The sequence below is a fragment of the Rhinoderma darwinii genome, chromosome 2 (genome assembly GCF_050947455.1).
Source record: "Rhinoderma darwinii isolate aRhiDar2 chromosome 2, aRhiDar2.hap1, whole genome shotgun sequence".
Taxonomy (NCBI): domain Eukaryota; kingdom Metazoa; phylum Chordata; class Amphibia; order Anura; family Rhinodermatidae; genus Rhinoderma; species Rhinoderma darwinii.
Window position 1 is genome coordinate 12,753,701 of NC_134688.1, and position 22,580 is coordinate 12,776,280.

Below are 22,580 nucleotides of genomic sequence, written 5' to 3' on the forward strand. Positions count from 1 at the left end.
TGATGTCCTTAGCAACCAATCACAGCTCAGCTTTCATTTTCCCAGAGCAGCTTAAGAAATTAAAGCGGAATTCTGATTGGTTGCTATGAGCAACAGGGACAGTTTTACTGTTGGACAGTTTTGAAAATTAGGCCTTTTGTGTTTCGATTCCTCATCATTTACAAGACATCTGCTTGTTGTCAGTGGATGAAAACGTTCTTCTTAACACCCAGTGGCTGAAAACCTGTGCAGACCTAATGCTTCTCACAGTAGAGGGTTTGTAACAGTTGCAAAGAGTACAGGCAATCCTCTGTAAGCGAAACTGTAAGCTAAAGTATGGGAGCACGGCCCGTAAAAAACGAAAACTAGGACATGCTCCATAATTCCCGGAACGGTTCTAAAGGCACGGACACCTATCCATAGCGATACGGAAAGGTGTCCGCGGCCAATAGAACCGGGCGGGTCCGTAATCGCGGACTGTATAACAGTCCGTAATTATGGAGGTTTTTACGGTTGTGTGCATGTGGCCCAAACAGGTTACTGCCCCCCACAGCACAGATCAGAACACTCATCTACTGAAATACACTGTGCTGCTGGGGGACACCGTTCATTCTAAGCCCTAAGGGCACATACATAAAACAATATTATGGCTCCTTTTTGTACAGAGCCGTAATAGGGGTGACATATGTCCAGGAGGCCTCTACTGTACCTCTATATGCCTCCTTACTTAGGCCTCATACACACGACCATAAGAGTTTTTACTGTCCGCAAATACGGATCTGACGGCTACAGATCTGAAGCAGTCCCCAATTGCGGAAGCGCCTATAGACTTTTATGGGCGAGTCCGTACCACATCATGACACCGTTCCTGCTACCTTTTACTCCCTACTAGTTTACATGAAAGGACAGGCCGCAGCCTTATGTATCGTCTAAAATACTCTGTGCTGCTGGACTTCTCTACATCCTCTGGCAGGAGTGTGTTCTATAAAGGAGACTATAGCCTAACCAAACACCTTATAAAATAAAGGAAACATTTACAGTCAAATTCTTGAATCCATCATTAATGGGAGCAGAGAGGTGGCGGATTATTCGATTTTCTGGATTATTGGGCAGTCTATACAATTTACGTAATCACTTATGTACTTTTAATGGTAATTAATGGTCTGCTCAGTCTTTTTGGGGAAATTCGACACTTTATTACAGGGATTATTAGACTTTCTGGATTATGGGGTGACAGATTAACGGAATTTTACTGGAATTCTACTTTAGGGCCTAGAAGAGAAGCCCATAGTACTGGGAGTAGTAACAAAGCAGCTGAAGTAGAAGAAAAAACGAAAACCAAGTACATACTCAATTTTTCCAGTATCTCCTCGTCGGACATCTTGGCCTTTTTCTTTGTTTTGTCTGTGGGTTTCACGGAGGCATCTGAAGACGCCGCGCTGTTCTCCGGAGGTTCGGAGGCTGGCGAGGGCGTCTCGTCTTTGACTGTAGGAGGTGCTGGAATAACTACGGAGCGAGTGTGTACCTGAAACCGGTAACTACAGCGTCAGTCCCTAACCATAGTGGAGAGCTCAACGTCTAGAGGCAGGTGGCAAAGTCCTGCATTTATATGTTCACCTGGCTGACAAATACCGACTATATGACTATGAATACATCGAAGATACACGACACTTGAAGGTAATGGAACACAATAAACATCATTGTTCCCAGATTTATAGACTACCTGGAAACAAAGCAAACTTCTTGTGTTCATGAAAGACTTGCTGTGTAGAGACGTAAGAGGGTAAATATAGCTAAAAGATACCATATGAGTAGGGTGGAGATGGAGCTTGCACCCCCACCGTCCATTAAAAAAAAAGTGCTCTCCAACCTGTAGTTTATCCAAACTACAACTCCCAGCATGCCCTACCTGAGACTTGGGCCCTGGTATTGTGGCCTTACCGGAATCATCTGCACATCGGGAGTGTTACAACGCTTAATCATAGTATAATGAAAAGTAAGGCAACTTCCTAAAATACATTGCATTTTAATTCTTCATCATTTTAAGATCTCTGTTTGAATCAGTGAATGGAAAAATTTATTATTTACATTCAGAGGTTGAAAAAAAAACCTAACCTTATCACCTTGAACTGTCGCAGATGCATGGCTCGTTACACTGTATCAGAGCTCTTTCTTTTAACAAACCGGGTCACTGGGTCAACAGGATCATGATAAGTGAAGGTTTTCAGGCTCTAAATGTAAACAATCAATGTTCCATTTGCTGACAGCAAGTAAAGATCTCGAAAATGGTAAAGAATTGAAACCTAAAGTATATATATTTTCATTATACAATGATTAAGCCTTGACAAAATGTACAGAAAACCCTTTTAAGATTGAAAAAAAAAATAATTGTTCGAGATTCAAGAATCCATTCGGAATTTGCAGGATTCTGTGGTCACACCGCCTGATGGGGAGTATGGCATGGACTACTAAACAATGACAAGTGTAACACCCAAATCAGTAGAACTTGGTGCAACTGGAAAGACTCCTCATTTTAGTGACGCAACACAAGGACTATCAGCACAATGGTTTTGGGGCCCTCATAAAAATGGGGGTCAAAGAGGGAAGCAGGCGATTTGAACCTTTATATATTCAAAACAAGGCTCTGACCTCAAATTATTTTTTGACCTATTTAGAGTAAAGAACGTCACAGGTCCATTTTCCTGTACTAGATCACATACATTAACCCCTTCACTATCGAATCCAGAAATAACAATTGTACGTACATTTCTGTGCCATCTTAATAATTGGGTGTGGAGGCATTTATTATTATCTGCTAGATCTGCCTCGGTCACCTGTAAGCGTTGTTATTATTATCTGCTAGATCTGCTCCGGTCACCTGTAAGTGTTATTATCTGCTAGATCTTCCCTGGTCACCTGTGTTATTATTATCTGCTAGATCTGCCCAGGTTACCTGTAAGAGCTATTATTATCTGCTAGATCTGCCCTGGTCACCTGTAAGTGTTGTTATTATTACCTGCTATATCTGTCCTGGTCACCTGTAAGTGTTATTATTATCTGCTATATCTGCCCCGGTCACCTGTAAGAGCTATTATCTGCTAGATCTGCCCTGGTCACCTGTAAGTGTTGTTATTATTACCTGCTATATCTGTCCTGGTCACCTGTAAGTGTTATTATTATCTGCTATATCTACTCCGGTCACCTGTAAGAGCTATTATTATCTGCTAGATCTGCCATGGTCACCTGAAAGTGTTATTATTATCTGCTAGATCTGCCCGGTCACCTGTGTTATTATTATCTGCTATATCTACTCCGGTCACCTGTAAGTGTTATTATTATCTGCTATATCTACTCCTGTCACCTGTAAGTGTTATTATTATCTGCTATATCTACTCCGGTCACCTGTAAGTGTTATTATTATCTGCTATATCTACTCCTGTCACCTGTAAGTGTTATTATTATCTGCTATATCTACTCCGGTCACCTGTAAGAGCTATTATTATCGGCTAGATCTGCCCGGTCACCTGTAAGAGCTATTATTATCTGCTAGATCTGTCATGGTCACCTGTGTCATTATTGGGTAGTGGAAATAACTAGAAGTAACAACAGCTCAGCCACTAAGCAAAGCAAACCTCACAGAGCGGGGCCACTGAGTGCTGAAGTGCGTAGCATGTAACCATCACCTCTCCTCTGTTATATCACTCACTACAGAGATCCACATCGCCTCTAGAAGTGAAAGCACCAGAACTGCGCACCCGAAACATAATGAATGAATTATGAAATGGGTTTCTATGGTCGCTGCACACAAGTCTAATATCACCATGCACAATGCCAAGCGGTGGCTGGAGAGGTGTAAAGCTCGTCATCACTGGACACTGGAGCAGCGTGTTTTCTGGGGTGATAAATCACGTCTCACTATCTGGAGGTTGGATACAGGAATCTGGGTTTGGCGAATGCCAGGAGAACGCCACCTGCCGGAATACGTAGTGACTACTGTAACATGTCAGAGGAAGGTGTAATGGTTTTGGGCTGTTTTTCAGTGTTCTGCCACTTGTTTCCCATGAAGGGTTAATGCTACAGCATACAAAGACATTATACACAATTGTAGTTTCCAACATTGTGGTAACAGTTTGGAGTTCGGCCCTTTCCAGGACGACTGCGCCCCAGTGAACACAGCGAGCGCCATAAAGACCGGGTTTGTATGTTCACTTTGAATATGAATGGGAAACCTTTGTAAGCAACGTGCGGAGTTGATGCTGGGATTGTAGTTTCTCAATGGCTGTCAGGGAGTGTTTATGACTCGAGAAACAAAAAGGTGAATACAAAATCAGCAGGACAGTTATTACCGTCCGACTCCTCCAGACAGAAGTAAACAGAAAACCCATTATCAGCCCTTCATCAAACGAGATTAAAGCAGCAACAAACCCCACAAAGCAAAAAGAGTTCATACACGATGCGCGGATAACTACCCAACACCTGCAATTATCTCCAGCATCACCATTATTAGAGGTCCATAGTCTATATCCAACCAGCAACGCCAGTCACCATTCATAATCATCTATGGGGCAGCAATACAGAAGGAAAATAATAATAATATAAAGTCTGCTATGTACATGTTCTACTCTCATTTGACTTTCATCATTCCTTAAAAAGGGGAAAAGATTTCAGATCCTCTTAGATTCTGTACACATATCTGCCTGAGAAACGTGGCTGTCATTTTCCAAATCCTACCCGATATGTAGAAGTATATTACAATTATAATACTGCCCTCTATATACAAGAATATAACTAATATAATACTGCCCCTACATACAAGAATATAACTACTATAATACTACCCCTATATACAAGAATATAACTACTATAATACTGCCCCTATATACAAGAATATAACTACTATAATACTGCCCTCTATATACAAGAATATAACTAATATAATACTGCCCCTACATACAAGAATATAACTACTATAATACTGCCCTCTATATACAAGAATATAACTACTATAATACTGCCCCTACATACAAGAATATAACTACTATAATACTGTCCCTATATACAAGAATATAACTACTATAATACTGCCCCTATATACAAGAATATAACCACTATAATACTGCCCTCTATATACAAGAATATAACTAATATAATACTGCCCCTACATACAAGAATATAACTACTATAATACTGCCCTCTATATACAAGAATATAACTACTATAATACTGCCCCTACATACAAGAATATAACTACTATAATACTGTCCCTATATACAAGAATATAACTACTATAATACTGCTCCCTATATACAAGAATATAACTACTATAATACTGCCCTCTATATACAAGAATATAACTAATATAGTACTGCTCCTATATACAAGAATATAACTACTATAATACTGTCCCTATATACAAGAATATAACTACTATAATACTGCCCCCTATATACAAGAATATAACTACTATAATACTGCCCCCTATATACAAGAATATAACTACTATAATACTACTCCTATATACAAGAATATAACTACTATAATACTGCCCCCTATATACAAGAATATAACCACTATAATACTGCCCCCTATATACAAGAATATAACCACTATAATACTGCTCCTATATACAAGAATATAACCACTATAATACTGCCTCCTATATACAAGAATATAACCACTATAATACTGCCTCCTATATACAAGAATATAACTACTATAATACTGCCTCCTATATACAAGAATATAACCACTATAATACTGCTCCTATATACAAGAATATAACCACTATAATACTGCCTCCTATATACAAGAATATAACCACTATAATACTGCCTCCTATATACAAGAATATAACCACTATAATACTGCCTCCTATATACAAGAATATAACCACTATAATACTGCCTCCTATATACAAGAATATAACCACTATAATACTGCCTCCTATATACAAGAATATAACCACTATAATACTGCCTCCTATATACAAGAATATAACTACTATAATACTGCCTCCTATATACAAGAATATAACTACTATAATACTGCCCCTATATACAAGAATATAACTACTATAATACTGCTCATATATACAAGAATAGAACTACTATAATACTGCTCCTATATACAAGAATATAACTACTATGATACTGCCCCCTATATACAAGAATATAACTACTATGATACTGCCCCCTATATACAAGAATATAACTACTATAATACTGCCCCCTATATACAAGAATATAACTACTATGATACTGCCCCCTATATACAAGAATATACCTACTATAATACTGCCCCTATATACAAGAATATAACTACTATAATACTGCCCCCTATATACAAGAATATAACTACTATAATACTGCCCCCTATATACAAGAATATAACTACTATAATACTGCCCCCTATATACAAGAATATACCTACTATAATACTGCCCCCTATATACAAGAATATACCTACTATAATACTGCCCCCTATATACAAGAATATAACTACTATAATACTGCCCCCTATATACAAGAATATAACTACTATAATACTGCTCCCTATATACAAGAATATAACTACTATAATACTGCCCCTATATACAAGAATATAACTACTATAATACTACCCCTATATACAAGAATATAACTACTATAATACTGCTCCTATATACAATAATATAACGAATATAATACTGCTCCTATATACAAGAATATAACTACTATAATACTGCCCCCTATATACAAGAATATAACTACTATAATACTGCCCCCTATATACAAGAATATAACTACTATAATACTGCCCCCTATATAAAAGAATATAACTACTATAATACTGCCTCCTATATAAAAGAATATAACTACTATAATACTGCCTCCTATATACAAGAATATAATTACTATAATACTGCCCCTATAAACAAGAATATAACTACTATAATACTGCCCCTATATACAAGAATATAACTGCTATAATACTGCCTCCTATATACAAGAATATAACTACTATAATACTGCTCCTATATACAAGAATATAACTACTATATTACTGCTCCTATATACAAGAATATAACTACTATAATACTGCCCCTATATACAAGAATATAACTGCTATAATACTCCCCCTATATACAAGCATATAACTGCTATAATATCCCCCTATATACAAGAATATAACTGCTATAATACTGCCTCCTATATACAAGAATATAACTACTATAATACTGCCCCTATATATAAGAATATAACTACTATAATACTGCCCCCTATATACAAGAATATAACTACTATAATACTGCCCCTATATACAAGAATATAACTGCTATAATACTCCCCCTATATACAAGAATATAACTGCTATAATACTCCCCCTATATACAAGAATATAACTACTATAATACTGCACCCTATATACAAGTATATAACTACTATAATACTGCTCCCTATATACAAGAATATAACTACTATAATACTGCCTCCTATATACAAGAATATAACTACTATAATACTGCCCCCTATATACAAGAATATAACTACTATAATACTGCCCCTATATACAAGAATATAACTACTATAATACTGCTCTTATATACAAGAATATAGCTACTATAATACTGCCCCTATATACAAGAATATAACTACTATAATACTGCCCCTATATACAAGAATATAACTACTATAATACTGCCCCCTATATACAAGAATATAACTACTATAATACTGCCCCTATGTACAAGAATATAACTACTATAATACTGCCCCCTATATACAAGAATATAACTACTATAATACTGCCCCCTATATACAAGAATATAACTACGATAATACTGCTCTTATATACAAGAATATAGCTACTATAATACTGCTCCTATATACAAGAATATAACTGCTATAATACTGCTCCTATGTACAAGAATATAACTACTATAATACTGCCTCCTATATACAAGAATATAACTACTATAATACTGCCCCCTATATACAAGAATATAACTACTATAATACTGCCCCCTATATACAAGAATATAACTACTATAATACTCCCCCTATATACAAGAATATAACTGCTATAATACTCCCCCTATATACAAGAATATAACTGCTATAATACTCCCCCTATATACAAGAATATAACTACTATAATACTGCTCCCTATATACAAGTATATAACTACTATAATACTGCCCGTATATACAAGAATATAACTACTATAATACTGCTCCCTATATACAAGAATATAACTACTATAATACTGCCCCCTATATACGAGAATATAATAAAAGTGAAAAACTGACAGGCAAGTTAAAGTGTATGTTCACAAATGCCAGAAGTCTAGCAAGCAAAATGGGGGAGCTGGAGGCCTTGATACTGGAAGAAAATATAGATATAGTTGGTGTTGCTGAAACATGGCTGGACTCTTCACATGACTGGGCTGTAAATCTACAGGGTTTTACACTTTTTCGGAAAGACAGGACACATAGGAAAGGTGGTGGTGTATGTCTGTATGTGAGAAGTGATATGAAGGCGAGTGTGAAAGAGACAATAGTGGGTCAAGACTGTGAGGAGGTTGAAACCTTGTGGGTGGAACTAGAAAGGGAGGTAAACACTGAAAAAATTACTTTTGGTGTAATCTATAGACCCCCCAATATAACTGAAGAGATAGAAGGTCAAATATATAAACAAATGGAGCGGGCTGCACAGGCGGGTACTGTTGTGATAATGGGAGATTTTAATTATCGGGATATTAATTGGCGTCATGGTTCGGCTTCAACTGCAAAGGGGAGACATTTCCTCAACCTGTTGCAGGAAAATTTTATGGGCCAGTTTGTGGAAGACCCGACTAGAGGTGAAGCTCTGTTGGATCTGGTCATTTCTAATAATGCAGATCTTGTTGGGAATGTCAATGTTCGTGAAAACCTTGGTAACAGTGATCATAATATAGTTATATTTTACTTATACTGTAAAAAACAAACGCATGCTGGGAGGGCAAAAACATTTAATTTTAAGAAAGCCAATTTCCCCAGGATGAGGGCTGCAATTCAGGATATGGACTGGGAAGAACTAATGTCAAATAATGGAACAAATGATAAATGGGAGATTTTCAAATCTACTTTGAGTTATTATAGTGCAAAATTTATTCCTACAGGTAACAAGTATAAACGACTCAAATTAAACCCCACATGGCTTACACCTTCTGTGAAAGGGGCAATACATGAGAAAAAAAGGGCATTTAAAAAATACAAATCTGAGGGTACAGCTGCAGCCTTTGTAAAATATAAGGAGCTTAATAAAATCTGTAAAAAGATAATAAAATCAGCAAAAATACAAAATGAAAGGCAGGTGGCCAAGGATAGTAAAACAAATCCCCAAAAATTCTTCAAGCATATAAATGCAAAAAAGCCCAGGTCTGAACATGTAGGACCCCTAGATAATGGTAATGGAGAGTTGATCACAGGGGATCAAGAGAAGGCAGAGTTACTAAATGGGTTCTTTAGCTCTGTATATACAACTGAAGAAGGAGCAGCTGATGTAGCCGGTGCCAGTGCTGTTAATATATCAGTTGATCTACTGAATTGGATGAATGTAGATATGGTCCAAGCTAAATTAAATAAAATAAATGTGCACAAGGCCCCGGGACCAGATGGGTTACACCCTAGAGTTCTTAAAGAGCTTAGTTCAGTTATTTCTGTCCCCCTTTTCATAATATTCAGAGAATCTCTAGTGACTGGTATAGTGCCTAGGGACTGGCGCAGGGCAAATGTGGTGCCTATTTTCAAAAAGGGCTCTAGGTCTTCCCCGGGTAATTATAGACCAGTAAGCTTAACATCCATCGTGGGGAAAATGTTTGAGGGGCTATTGAGGGACTATATACAGGATTATGTGACAATAAATAGCATTATAAGTGACAGCCAGCACGGTTTTACTAAGGACAGAAGTTGTCAAACTAACCTAATCTGTTTTTATGAAGAGGTGAGCAGAAGTCTAGACAGAGGGGCCGCTGTGGATTTAGTGTTTTTGGACTTTGCAAAGGCATTTGACACTGTCCCCCATAGACGCCTAATGGGTAAATTAAGGACTATAGGTTTAGAAAATATAGTTTGTAATTGGATTGAGAATTGGCTCAAGGACCGTATCCAGAGGGTTGTGGTCAATGATTCCTACTCTGAATGGTCCCCAGTTATAAGTGGTGACCCCAGGGTTCAGTGCTGGGACCACTATTATTCATCTTATTTATTAATGATATAGAGGATGGGATTAATAGCACTATTTCTATTTTTGCAGATGACACCAAGCTATGTAATATAGTTCAGACTATGGAAGATGTTCATGAATTACAGGCAGATTTAAACAAACTAAGTGTTTGGGCGTCCACTTGGCAGATGAAGTTTAATGTAGATAAATGTAAAGTTATGCATCTTGGTACCAACAACCTGCATGCATCATATGTCCTAGGGGGAGCTACACTGGCGGATTCACTTGTTGAGAAGGATCTGGGTGTACTTGTAAATCATAAACTCAATAACAGCATGCAGTGTCAATCAGCTGCTTCAAAGGCCAGCAGGATATTGTCGTGTATTAAAAGAGGCATGGACTCGCGGGACAGGGATGTAATATTACCACTTTACAAAGCATTAGTGAGGCCTCATCTAGAATATGCAGTTCAGTTCTGGGCTCCAGTTCATAGAAAGGATGCCCTGGAGTTGGAAAAAATACAAAGAAGAGCAACGAAGCTAATTAGGGGCATGGAGAATTTAAGTTATGAGGAAAAATTGAAAGAATTAAACCTATTTAGCCTTGAAAAAAGACGACTAAGGGGGGACATGATTAACTTATATAAATATATGAATGGCACATACAAAAAATATGGTGAAATCCTGTTCCTTGTAAAACCCCCTCAAAAAACAAGGGGGCACTTCCTCCGTCTGGAGAAAAAAAGGTTCAACCTGCAGAGGCGACAAGGCTTCTTTACAGTGAGAACGGTGAATCTATGGAATAGTCACCGCAGGAGCCGTCACAGCAGGGACAGTAGATGGCTTTAAAAAAGGCTTAGATAATTTCCTAGAACAAAAAAATATTAGCTCCTATGTGTAGAAATTTTTCCTTCCCTTTTCCCTTCCCTTGGTTGAACTTGATGGACATGTGTCTTTTTTCAGCCGTACTAACTATGTAACTATGTAACTACTATAATACTGCCCCCAATATATGAGAATATAACTACTATAATACAGCTCCCTATATACAAGAATATAACTACTATAATACTGCCCCTATATGCAAGAATATAGCTACTATAATACTGCCCCATATATACAAGAATATAACTACTATAATACTGCCCCTATATACAAGAATATAACTACTATAATACTGCCCCCTATATACAAGAATATAACTACTATAATACTGCCCCTATATACAAGAATATAACTACTATAATACTGCCCCTATATACAAGAATATAACTACTATAATACTGCTCCTATATACAAGAATATAACTACTAATACTGCCCCCTATATACAAGAATATAACTACTATAATACTGCCCCTATATACAAGAATATAACTACTATAATACTGCCCCCTATATACAAGAATATAACTACTATAATACTGCCCCCTATATACACAAGAATATAACTACTATAATACTGCCCCTATATACAAGAATATTACTACTATAATACTGCCCCATATATACAGGAATATATCTACTATAATACTGCTCCTATATACAAGAATATAACTACTATAATACTGCTCTTATATACAAGAATATAACTACTATAATACTGCTCCCTATATACAAGAATATAACTACTATAATACTGCTCCTATATACAAGAATATAACTACTATAATACTGCCCCCTATATACAAGACTATAACTACTATAATACTGCCCCTATATACAAGTATATAACTACTATAATACTGCCTCCTATATACAAGAATATAACTACTATAATACTGCCCCTATATACAAGTATATAACTACTATAATACTGCCTCCTATACACAAGAATATAACTACTATAATACTGCCCCCTATATACAAGAATATAACTACTATAATACTGCCCCCTATATACAAGAATTTTCACTGTTAACACTGTTGTATAAATGATAAAACACTGGAATATTTGGGTTACATAAGAATATAATAATATGCAGCTTCACAGAAATCTAAATCACATAAAATATGGGTGTTGATTACAGCGGGGGTGCGGGGAACATTGCGCCATCCTGAATTAAATATTGGAGGCGATTATGTACTTCGGTAAAATCGGTTAGTTGTCAGTAATAACATTAGTTGGAGTTGTTGTACCCACCGACATTGTATATAAAGGACGTGGTGCCACAGCAGGAGGGGCAGAGGGCTCTTCTTCCTCATCTTCATCTTCACAAACGGGCGGTACAACATGAACTTCAGAGACGACTTTTAAGTTCTGCAGTTAAATGTACAATTATCTTATTATAATGTATCTGATGTATTAAAATGGATAAAACAAATGTAAAGTGTATATCCAGATATGTGAACACAACTGCTCGTGGTCCGTGACTTAGAAAAGGCAATAAAACTGTATTAATCTGTTAAAACCCTAAGTTAGGAGAAGTTAGCTACTTCCTCCCTCACTAATATCACCATACCACACGTCACAATTGCTTGTTTTTTTGTTTGTTTTTTTAATTTCTTGCCCAGCAAAATCTCCCTCATTTATAGCCCGACAAATAAATAAACATTTGGTCACAGATCCTAGATCATGGTTCACACTCTACAGGTAGAGAGGGATGCATTGGGTAGGGTTCTTCCACCCTAACTAATTGCCAGGGAAAACAGAGGGAGCAAGGGAAGAAGAGAGAGCTAATATGGCGGTCACTGGTGGCCATCAGACAGCTACTTCCTTTGACAGAAGACGACGGCTGGAGCACAATTTAAAGCTGCCCATACATGTTAGATAGCTGTCGGCTGACAGCTACTCTTCCCGACTACCCCATACATGATCAAGTCGGCTAATCGCGCATGTGTTTTCGATGGGGAGAAGGGAATAAAGTCACTGCCCGATTACTCTAACATCTTATCTCTCACAGCAATAAAGGATCGGGCATGTCGAAAATCGGGACACTCCCACACTCGTTAGATAGACGGCCGGTCCCCTCGAAAATCGGTGGGTTCAGTTGACATTCGTCTTTTTTGTAAGGACACCTCAAGTCTGAACTCATAAGCTTCACCTTTGAAGTTTCAGAAGATTAATTTAGGGTGAATTTCATTTTTAAAGGGGTTTTCCCACTTAAGACATTTAGGGGCAGGGCTGTGACAATTGCTGCCTCGTTTTAATAAGGAAGAGCACCTACAAGGTAAATATAGGCATTACAATTGTATAATCTGCATAATAGTCTCCCAGGCTCCATAGAAATGCAGAGCCCCTGCTCTCTCCTCCCCTCTCTCTCCATGGCTCCTCCCCCAGCCTGATCTATGGAAGCCTGGAAGCAAAAAAAGCTTGAAAAGTTATACATTGTTTTTTAGGTGGTCTTTTTATTTCAACCCCAAAAAATAAATATTAGGAGCTTTATAACGAAAACTGCCGATCCACTTGAAGTTTATAAAACATTAGAACTTGAGACCCAATAATACGTTTTATTATTTAAGATTCCTTTAGAAATAAGTCATAAAAATGGAAATCCCCAAGACAGAAGTAAATTAAATGCACACACGATGGCGACTGCCAAGTTCCTGTGGTCAACAGATGTGGAAATCTTAGAGACTGTACATGACGGGGTTAAACCCGCGGATTATCCCCCAAGAGTTTACAAGAAATATGGACGTATTTTGAGATTTAACGATAATTCAATGTTTTCTATGTATTTATATAAGAAGAGAATACATGTATCTGATTCAGTCATTCTCTCTCTTCCGCTACAAGCAGTTACATCTTATTTACTCAGCTTTCCCAGGCTCCTGAATGGCATAACTGCCTAGTAATCTAGCAGTATAGGTCTGGGAGATACAGTATTGCACACCTAGGTAGAAAGGACACTCAGAATTCTGGGAAAGCTGTATGACAATACATTATGGTTATAATCGCAGATCGCACAAAGGTTGGTACCCAGCTTTTCTGGGCACATGAATGGTAAATATGCCTAGAATTCTAGCAAGGGTCTGGGAGATGTAACATTGCATACCTAGGCAGATTTGCTATTCAGAAACCAAGGAAAGCTGTGTGTAGGATCTGTCAGTATAATCATATTGCTTTGTCACACAGCTTTCCTTGATTTCTGAACGGCAAATCTGCCTACGGATGCAATGTTACATCGCCTAGACCTTTGCTAGAATACAAGGCATATATACACCATTCATTTGCCCAGGAAAGCAGATTTACGACCTCTGTAGGATCTGTCAGTATAATCATATTGCTTTGTCAGAGGTTGTAATTCTGCTTTCCTGGGCACCTGAATGTCATGTATGATCCGATAATCCAGCAAGCATGCGAGTGGAAAATATTTAACTTCATAACCCTGTATCTTAGTAGATCTTTATACACCCAATGACAACCCATATTGTTTTTATTACATTTTCCATAGGGGTTGTCACTTTCGCAGATACCTGAATGGCAAATCTGCCTAGTTCTCGAGCAATATGGGAGAGGGAGATCTGTATGTACACCTGAGCGGCTCTCAGTTTATATAGCGCGGGGACATATGGACAGGGGTTGTCCTGATGGAACAACCCTTCTAACCAGGAGTCTGGGAAAGCTGGGTGACAAGCATAATATACACTTTACAGCTCCCACAAGGTTATTACTTACTTTTCTAAGCCCCTGAACAGCACATCCGCTCACTTATGTAGGTAATATATCCCAGAATATCTAGGCAGATGTGTGGTTTAGAAGTCTGGGAACAACAACCCCTGCGGGAGAAGTGATTGGCGGCCATATTGGTTGTCAACGTTTTCTGGGAATAAATATAACTTCAATATGGCTGAACATCAGAGCAGGACCGCTCCATTTATTGTTCGTTTTTTTCCGCTCTCCAAAAATGGCATTTAAAAGAGAACGTGTCGCTACTTTTCCGCTATGAAATAAGAGACCGCTCTATACAATGACTGGGGAGAGGGTTAACTTCTCTACATCTAATGCTCATTTGCAGCTCTTTAACTAATCACATGACAAATCAGGATCGGTCGCACTACGGACACCAACGGGGCCGTACAAACTATTGACTTATAATGGGTTCCGTTTTGGTGGAAAGAATAGTGCTGCATGCTGCTCTATAATCTGCCAATAGAGGGCGGCCCTCTGTTCAGGATCCTCATCTCTTGGTCAGAGTGGAGAGTGGTTACATGGAGCGTCTCTCTCTGGAGGACCGGTCCTGTATTATACAGACAACACATTGATATGAATGGACACCCTGTAATACTTAATTTCTCCTGTGGTGGCGCTGCAGAGAAACTCAACACTTACTGCCAGGTTTCCCCACAGATCACAGCTGATCGCTAGGGATCTGTTTATTGTCAACGGCCCCTTCTAGTAAGTAGGGATTGTCCAAAGTGGAGAATCCCTTACAAGGTAGCCATACACTTTAGATAAAATGCTTGTTTGCCTGCTATTTTTCCGGATTGCCCCTCAGCTAGGCTGAGCATGCAGAGGATTTCAATGGGAAAAAGGAAACCCACATTGCCGATCGTTCTTTCCCCCGACATCTGCCACGTTGACAGTTTGGACACCCCCATAGACATTAGATAGTCGCCTGGTTTTGCCGAAATCGCAGGTTTTCACGTAATGTGTATGGGCGGCTTTAGTCCCGTGAGATCCAATCGGATTGTCACTGGTAACTGTCCGGCAGTTTTATATTTTTATTATTCTGAACGTAAAAACTTACCACAATGTCAGACGGCTTGTAAACCTCAAGTTCATTATCTGCAGGGAAATAAAACGTCTCGTTAATATAAAGCGCAGCCTCGTGCAAACATCCACACATACAACCTACTTTCTGCAGCCTACATAGAGGATGATGAGAGTACCCGAACCTCCCGAACTCCCCCGCCCCCCACTCCGAAACTTCACTGATTATTTACAAGCAAATTCTATCACATCTGCTCCTTGGAAAGCTGGGTGAATATCAATACTGCTGCTTTATCGCTTCTGCATGGGAAGTCCCTCAGCTTTCCTGGAGTCCTGAATGGCACAATTGTCTATAAGAGGTCCTAAAATCACAATATTTGTATTAGCACCTATTGAATGACCTCCTTATACTCCCTGACTTGTAAAGGATTCAGCGAGAAAGTGGAGTGATCGGCAGTCAGCCGAGATGATGGGTGCCATTATTATTGCACCCACTAGAAAATCTGGTGATAGAATCTTTCACTCGAAAATCAATCATCAGATTTGCCAATTAGGACATTGAGAAAGTTGAGTAAGCACCCTTCCTGAAGCTGTAATAGCAGCCAAATTGACTGTCACCCAGCTTTCCACGAACAGTTGTATTGGTATCCCCTCCCTATAAGAGATATCCCATAAGGCTGCGGGGCTGTCCAGAGCTTCAAACTCCCCGATTCTGCCCTGTTGGCGGTGCCAACATACAATAGAGGATCTGGGTAGGGCAGACTATAGGAGAACTTTATAATGTAATTCAAAGGAAGTTGTGTGGCGTCTCTATACCTTCAGCAACATGCCAATAGGATTGTTGCCAGACTATGAGAGGGCATTAACATTATTCGGCCACATCGGTCTTACAATGGGTTAGTTTTCGTGACGGTGGACAGTATGATCAAATGTGATCGCTCTGCGAACAGGATCTCGTTCAGCCATCCCGGTAGCAGAGTCAGCTGCAGGAAAACAAACAATGAGGCCAGAAAGAGCGAGGAAGACAAGGAGGAGGGGGGGGGGGTGACCATGACTCATATCGGAAACAATTACAGTATATTGCTCGACTTGTAAAAATAAGTGTTCAAAAAAAAAAAAAAAGAAGAAGAAGGGGTGGCAGCAATTTAGGAATGACTGACTAGGATAGAAAACTGCTGACACCAACACGAGGGATAAGGGAGGCAATGTGCAGAATATAGCGCAAACTTATATGTGTACAGAGGAGCGAAAAAACGTGTCTGTTTTACAGACGAGTGTAAGTCTAGGGATAAAAGTTGTAAAAAAGGAATTATGATATACTATACTAATGTCTGCAACTATGTACAAGAAAACAAGGACTATGATACTACCCTTGTATATAAGAATAGAACTACTATAATACTGCCCCCTATATACAAGAATATAACTACTATAATACTGCTCCTATATACAAGAATATAACTACTATAATACTGCTCCTATATACAAGTATATAACTACTATAATACTGCCCCTATATACAAGAATATAACTACTATAATACTGCCCCTATATACAAGAATATAACTACTATAATACTGCCCCTATATACAAGAATATAACTACTATAATACTGCCCCTATATACAAGAATATAACTACTATAATACTGCCCCTATATACAAGAATAAAACTACTAGAATACTGCCCCTATGTACAAGAATATATCTACTATAATACTGCCCCTATATACAAGAATATAACTACTATAATACTGCCCCTATATACAAGAATATAACTACTATAATACTGCCCCTATATACAAGAAAAAAACTACTAGAATACTGCCCCTATGTACAAGAATATATCTACTATAATACTGCCCCCTATATACAAGAATATAACTACTATAATACTGCCCCTATATACAAGAATATATCTACTATAATACTGCCCCTATATACAAGAATATAACTACTATAATACTGCCCCTATGTACAAGAATATATCTACTATAATACTGCCCCCTATATACAAGAATATAACTACTATAATACTGCTCCTATATACAAGAATATAACTACTATAATACTGCTCCTATATACAAGAATATAACTACTATAATACTGCCCCTATATACAAGAATATAACTACTATAATACTACCCCCTATATACAAGAATATAACTACTATAATACTGCCCTCTATATACAAGAATATAATTACTATAATACTGCCCCCTATATACAAGAATATAACTACTATAATACTGCTCCTATATACAAGAATATAACTACTATAATACTGCTCCTATATACAAGAATATAACTACTATAATACTGCCCCCTATATACAAGAATATAACTACTATAATACTGCCCCTATATACAAGAATATAACTACTATAATACTGCCATCTATATACAAGAATATAATTACTATAATACTGCCCCTATATACAAGAATATAACGACTATAATACTGCCCCTATATACAAGAATATAACTACTATAATACTGCCCCTATATACAAGAATATAATTACTATAATACTGCTCCTATATACAAGAATATAACTACTATAATACTGCCCCTATATACAAGAATATAACTACTACATTACTGCTCCTATATAGAAGAATATAACTACTATAATACTGCTCCTATATACAAGAATATAACTACTATAATACTGCCCCTATATACAAGAATATAATTACTATAATACTGCTCCTATATACAAGAATATAACTACTATAATACTGCCCCTATATACAAGAATATAACTACTACATTACTGCTCCTATATAGAAGAATATAACTACTATCATACTGCCCCCTATGTACAAGAATATAACTACTATAATACTGCCCCCTATATACAAGAATATAAATAATATAATACTGCCCCTATATACAAGAATATAACTACTATAATACTGCTCCCTATATACAAGAATATAACTACTATAATACTGCTCCTATATACAAGAATATAACTACTAGAATACTGCCCCCTATATACAAGAATATAACTACTAAAATACTGCCGCTATATACAAGAACATAACTACTATAATACTGCCCCCTATATACAAGAATATAACTACTATAATACTGCCCCTATATACAAGACTATAACTACTATAATACTGCCATCTATATACAAGAATATAATTACTATAATACTGCCCCTATATACAAGAATATAACTACTATAATACTGCCATCTATATACAAGAATATAACTACTATAATACTGCCCCTATATACAAGAATATAACGACTATAATACTGCCCCTATATACAAGAATATAACTACTATAATACTGCCCCTATATACAAGAATATAATTACTATAATACTGCTCCTATATACAAGAATATAACTACTATAATACTGCCCCTATATACAAGAATATAACTACTACATTACTGCTCCTATATAGAAGAATATAACTACTATAATACTGCTCCTATATACAAGAATATAACTACTATAATACTGCCCCTATATACAAGAATATAACTACTATAATACCGCTCCTATATACAAGAATATAACTACTATAATACTGCCCCCTATATACAAGAATATAACTACTATAATACTGCCCCTATATACAAGAATATAACTACTATAATACTGCCCCTATATACAAGAATATAACTACTATAATACTGCCCCTATATACAAGAATATAACTACTATAATACTGCCCCTATGTATATACAAGAATATAACTACTATAATACTGCCCCCTATATACAATAATATAACTACTATAATACTGCTCCTATATACAAGAATATAACTACTATAATACTGCTCCTATATACAAGAATATAACTACTATAATACTGCTCCTACATACAAGAATATAACTACTATAATACTGCCCCTATATACAAGAATATAACTACTATAATACTACCCCCTATATACAAGAATATAACTACTATAATACTGCCCTCTATATACAAGAATATAATTACTATAATACTGCCCCCTATATACAAGAATATAACTACTATAATACTGCTCCTATATACAAGAATATAACTACTATAATACTGCTCCTATATACAAGAATATAACTACTATAATACTGCCCCCTATATACAAGAATATAACTACTATAATACTGCTCCTATATACAAGAACATAACTACTATAATACTGCCCCTATATACAAGAATATATCTACTATAATACTGCCCCTATGTACAAGAATATAACTATATAACTACTATAATACTGCTCCTACATACAAGAATATAACTACTATAATACTGCCCCTATATACTAGAATATAACTACTATAATACTACCCCCTATATACAAGAATATAACTACTATAATACTGCCCTCTATATACAAGAATATAATTACTATAATACTGCCCCCTATATACAAGAATATAACTACTATAATACTGCTCCTATATACAAGAATATAACTACTATAATACTGCTCCTATATACAAGAATATAACTACTATAATACTGCCCCCTATATACAAGAATATAACTACTATAATACTGCTCCTATATACAAGAACATAACTACTATAATACTGCCCCTATATACAAGAATATAATTACTATAATACTGCTCCTATATACAAGAATATAACTACTATAATACTGCCCCTATATACAAGAATATAACTACTACATTACTGCTCCTATATACAAGAATATAACTACTATAATACTGCCCCTATATACAAGAATATAACTACTATAATACTGCTCCTATATAGAAGAATATAACTACTATAATACTGCTCCTATATACAAGAATATAACTACTATAATACTGCCCCTATATACAAGAATATAATTACTATAATACTGCTCCTATATACAAGAATATAACTACTATAATACTGCCCCTATATACAAGAATATAACTACTACATTACTGCTCCTATATAGAAGAATATAACTACTATCATACTGCCCCCTATGTACAAGAATATAACTACTATAATACTGCCCCCTATATACAAGAATATAAATAATATAATACTGCCCCTATATACAAGAATATAACTACTATAATACTGCTCCCTATATACAAGAATATAACTACTATAATACTGCTCCTATATACAAGAATATAACTACTAGAATACTGCCCCCTATATACAAGAATATAACTACTAAAATACTGCCGCTATATACAAGAACATAACTACTATAATACTGCCCCCTATATACAAGAATATAACTACTATAATACTGCCCCTATATACAAGACTATAACTACTATAATACTGCCATCTATATACAAGAATATAATTACTATAATACTGCCCCTATATACAAGAATATAACTACTATAATACTGCCATCTATATACAAGAATATAACTACTATAATACTGCCCCTATATACAAGAATATAACGACTATAATACTGCCCCTATATACAAGAATATAACTACTATAATACTGCCCCTATATACAAGAATATAATTACTATAATACTGCTCCTATATACAAGAATATAACTACTATAATACTGCCCCTATATACAAGAATATAACTACTACATTACTGCTCCTATATAGAAGAATATAACTACTATAATACTGCTCCTATATACAAGAATATAACTACTATAATACTGCCCCTATATACAAGAATATAACTACTATAATACCGCTCCTATATACAAGAATATAACTACTATAATACTGCCCCCTATATACAAGAATATAACTACTATAATACTGCCCCTATATACAAGAATATAACTACTATAATACTGCCCCTATATACAAGAATATAACTACTATAATACTGCCCCTATATACAAGAATATAACTACTATAATACTGCCCCTATGTATATACAAGAATATAACTACTATAATACTGCCCCCTATATACAATAATATAACTACTATAATACTGCTCCTATATACAAGAATATAACTACTATAATACTGCTCCTATATACAAGAATATAACTACTATAATACTGCTCCTACATACAAGAATATAACTACTATAATACTGCCCCTATATACAAGAATATAACTACTATAATACTACCCCCTATATACAAGAATATAACTACTATAATACTGCCCTCTATATACAAGAATATAATTACTATAATACTGCCCCCTATATACAAGAATATAACTACTATAATACTGCTCCTATATACAAGAATATAACTACTATAATACTGCTCCTATATACAAGAATATAACTACTATAATACTGCCCCCTATATACAAGAATATAACTACTATAATACTGCTCCTATATACAAGAACATAACTACTATAATACTGCCCCTATATACAAGAATATATCTACTATAATACTGCCCCTATGTACAAGAATATAACTATATAACTACTATAATACTGCTCCTACATACAAGAATATAACTACTATAATACTGCCCCTATATACTAGAATATAACTACTATAATACTACCCCCTATATACAAGAATATAACTACTATAATACTGCCCTCTATATACAAGAATATAATTACTATAATACTGCCCCCTATATACAAGAATATAACTACTATAATACTGCTCCTATATACAAGAATATAACTACTATAATACTGCTCCTATATACAAGAATATAACTACTATAATACTGCCCCCTATATACAAGAATATAACTACTATAATACTGCTCCTATATACAAGAACATAACTACTATAATACTGCCCCTATATACAAGAATATATCTACTATAATACTGCCCCTATGTACAAGAATATAACTATATAACTACTATAATACTGCCT

General features: G+C 36.0%; 1 protein-coding gene across 4 annotated transcripts in view; it reads right to left on the minus strand.

Annotated features, from left to right (window-relative positions):
- The window catches only part of PAK1 (p21 (RAC1) activated kinase 1), a 72,760-nt gene that overhangs the window by 22,467 nt on the left and 27,713 nt on the right, over positions 1–22,580 (minus strand). For all 4 annotated transcript variants that reach the window (XM_075851361.1, XM_075851360.1, XM_075851363.1 and 1 more), the window contains exons 5-7: positions 15,852–15,889; positions 12,305–12,421; positions 1,330–1,504 (exon numbers count right to left, since the gene is read on the minus strand). In XM_075851361.1, the coding sequence (XP_075707476.1) occupies positions 1,330–1,504; positions 12,305–12,421; positions 15,852–15,889 (330 nt within the window). The remainder of the gene's footprint in view (positions 1–1,329; positions 1,505–12,304; positions 12,422–15,851; positions 15,890–22,580) is intronic.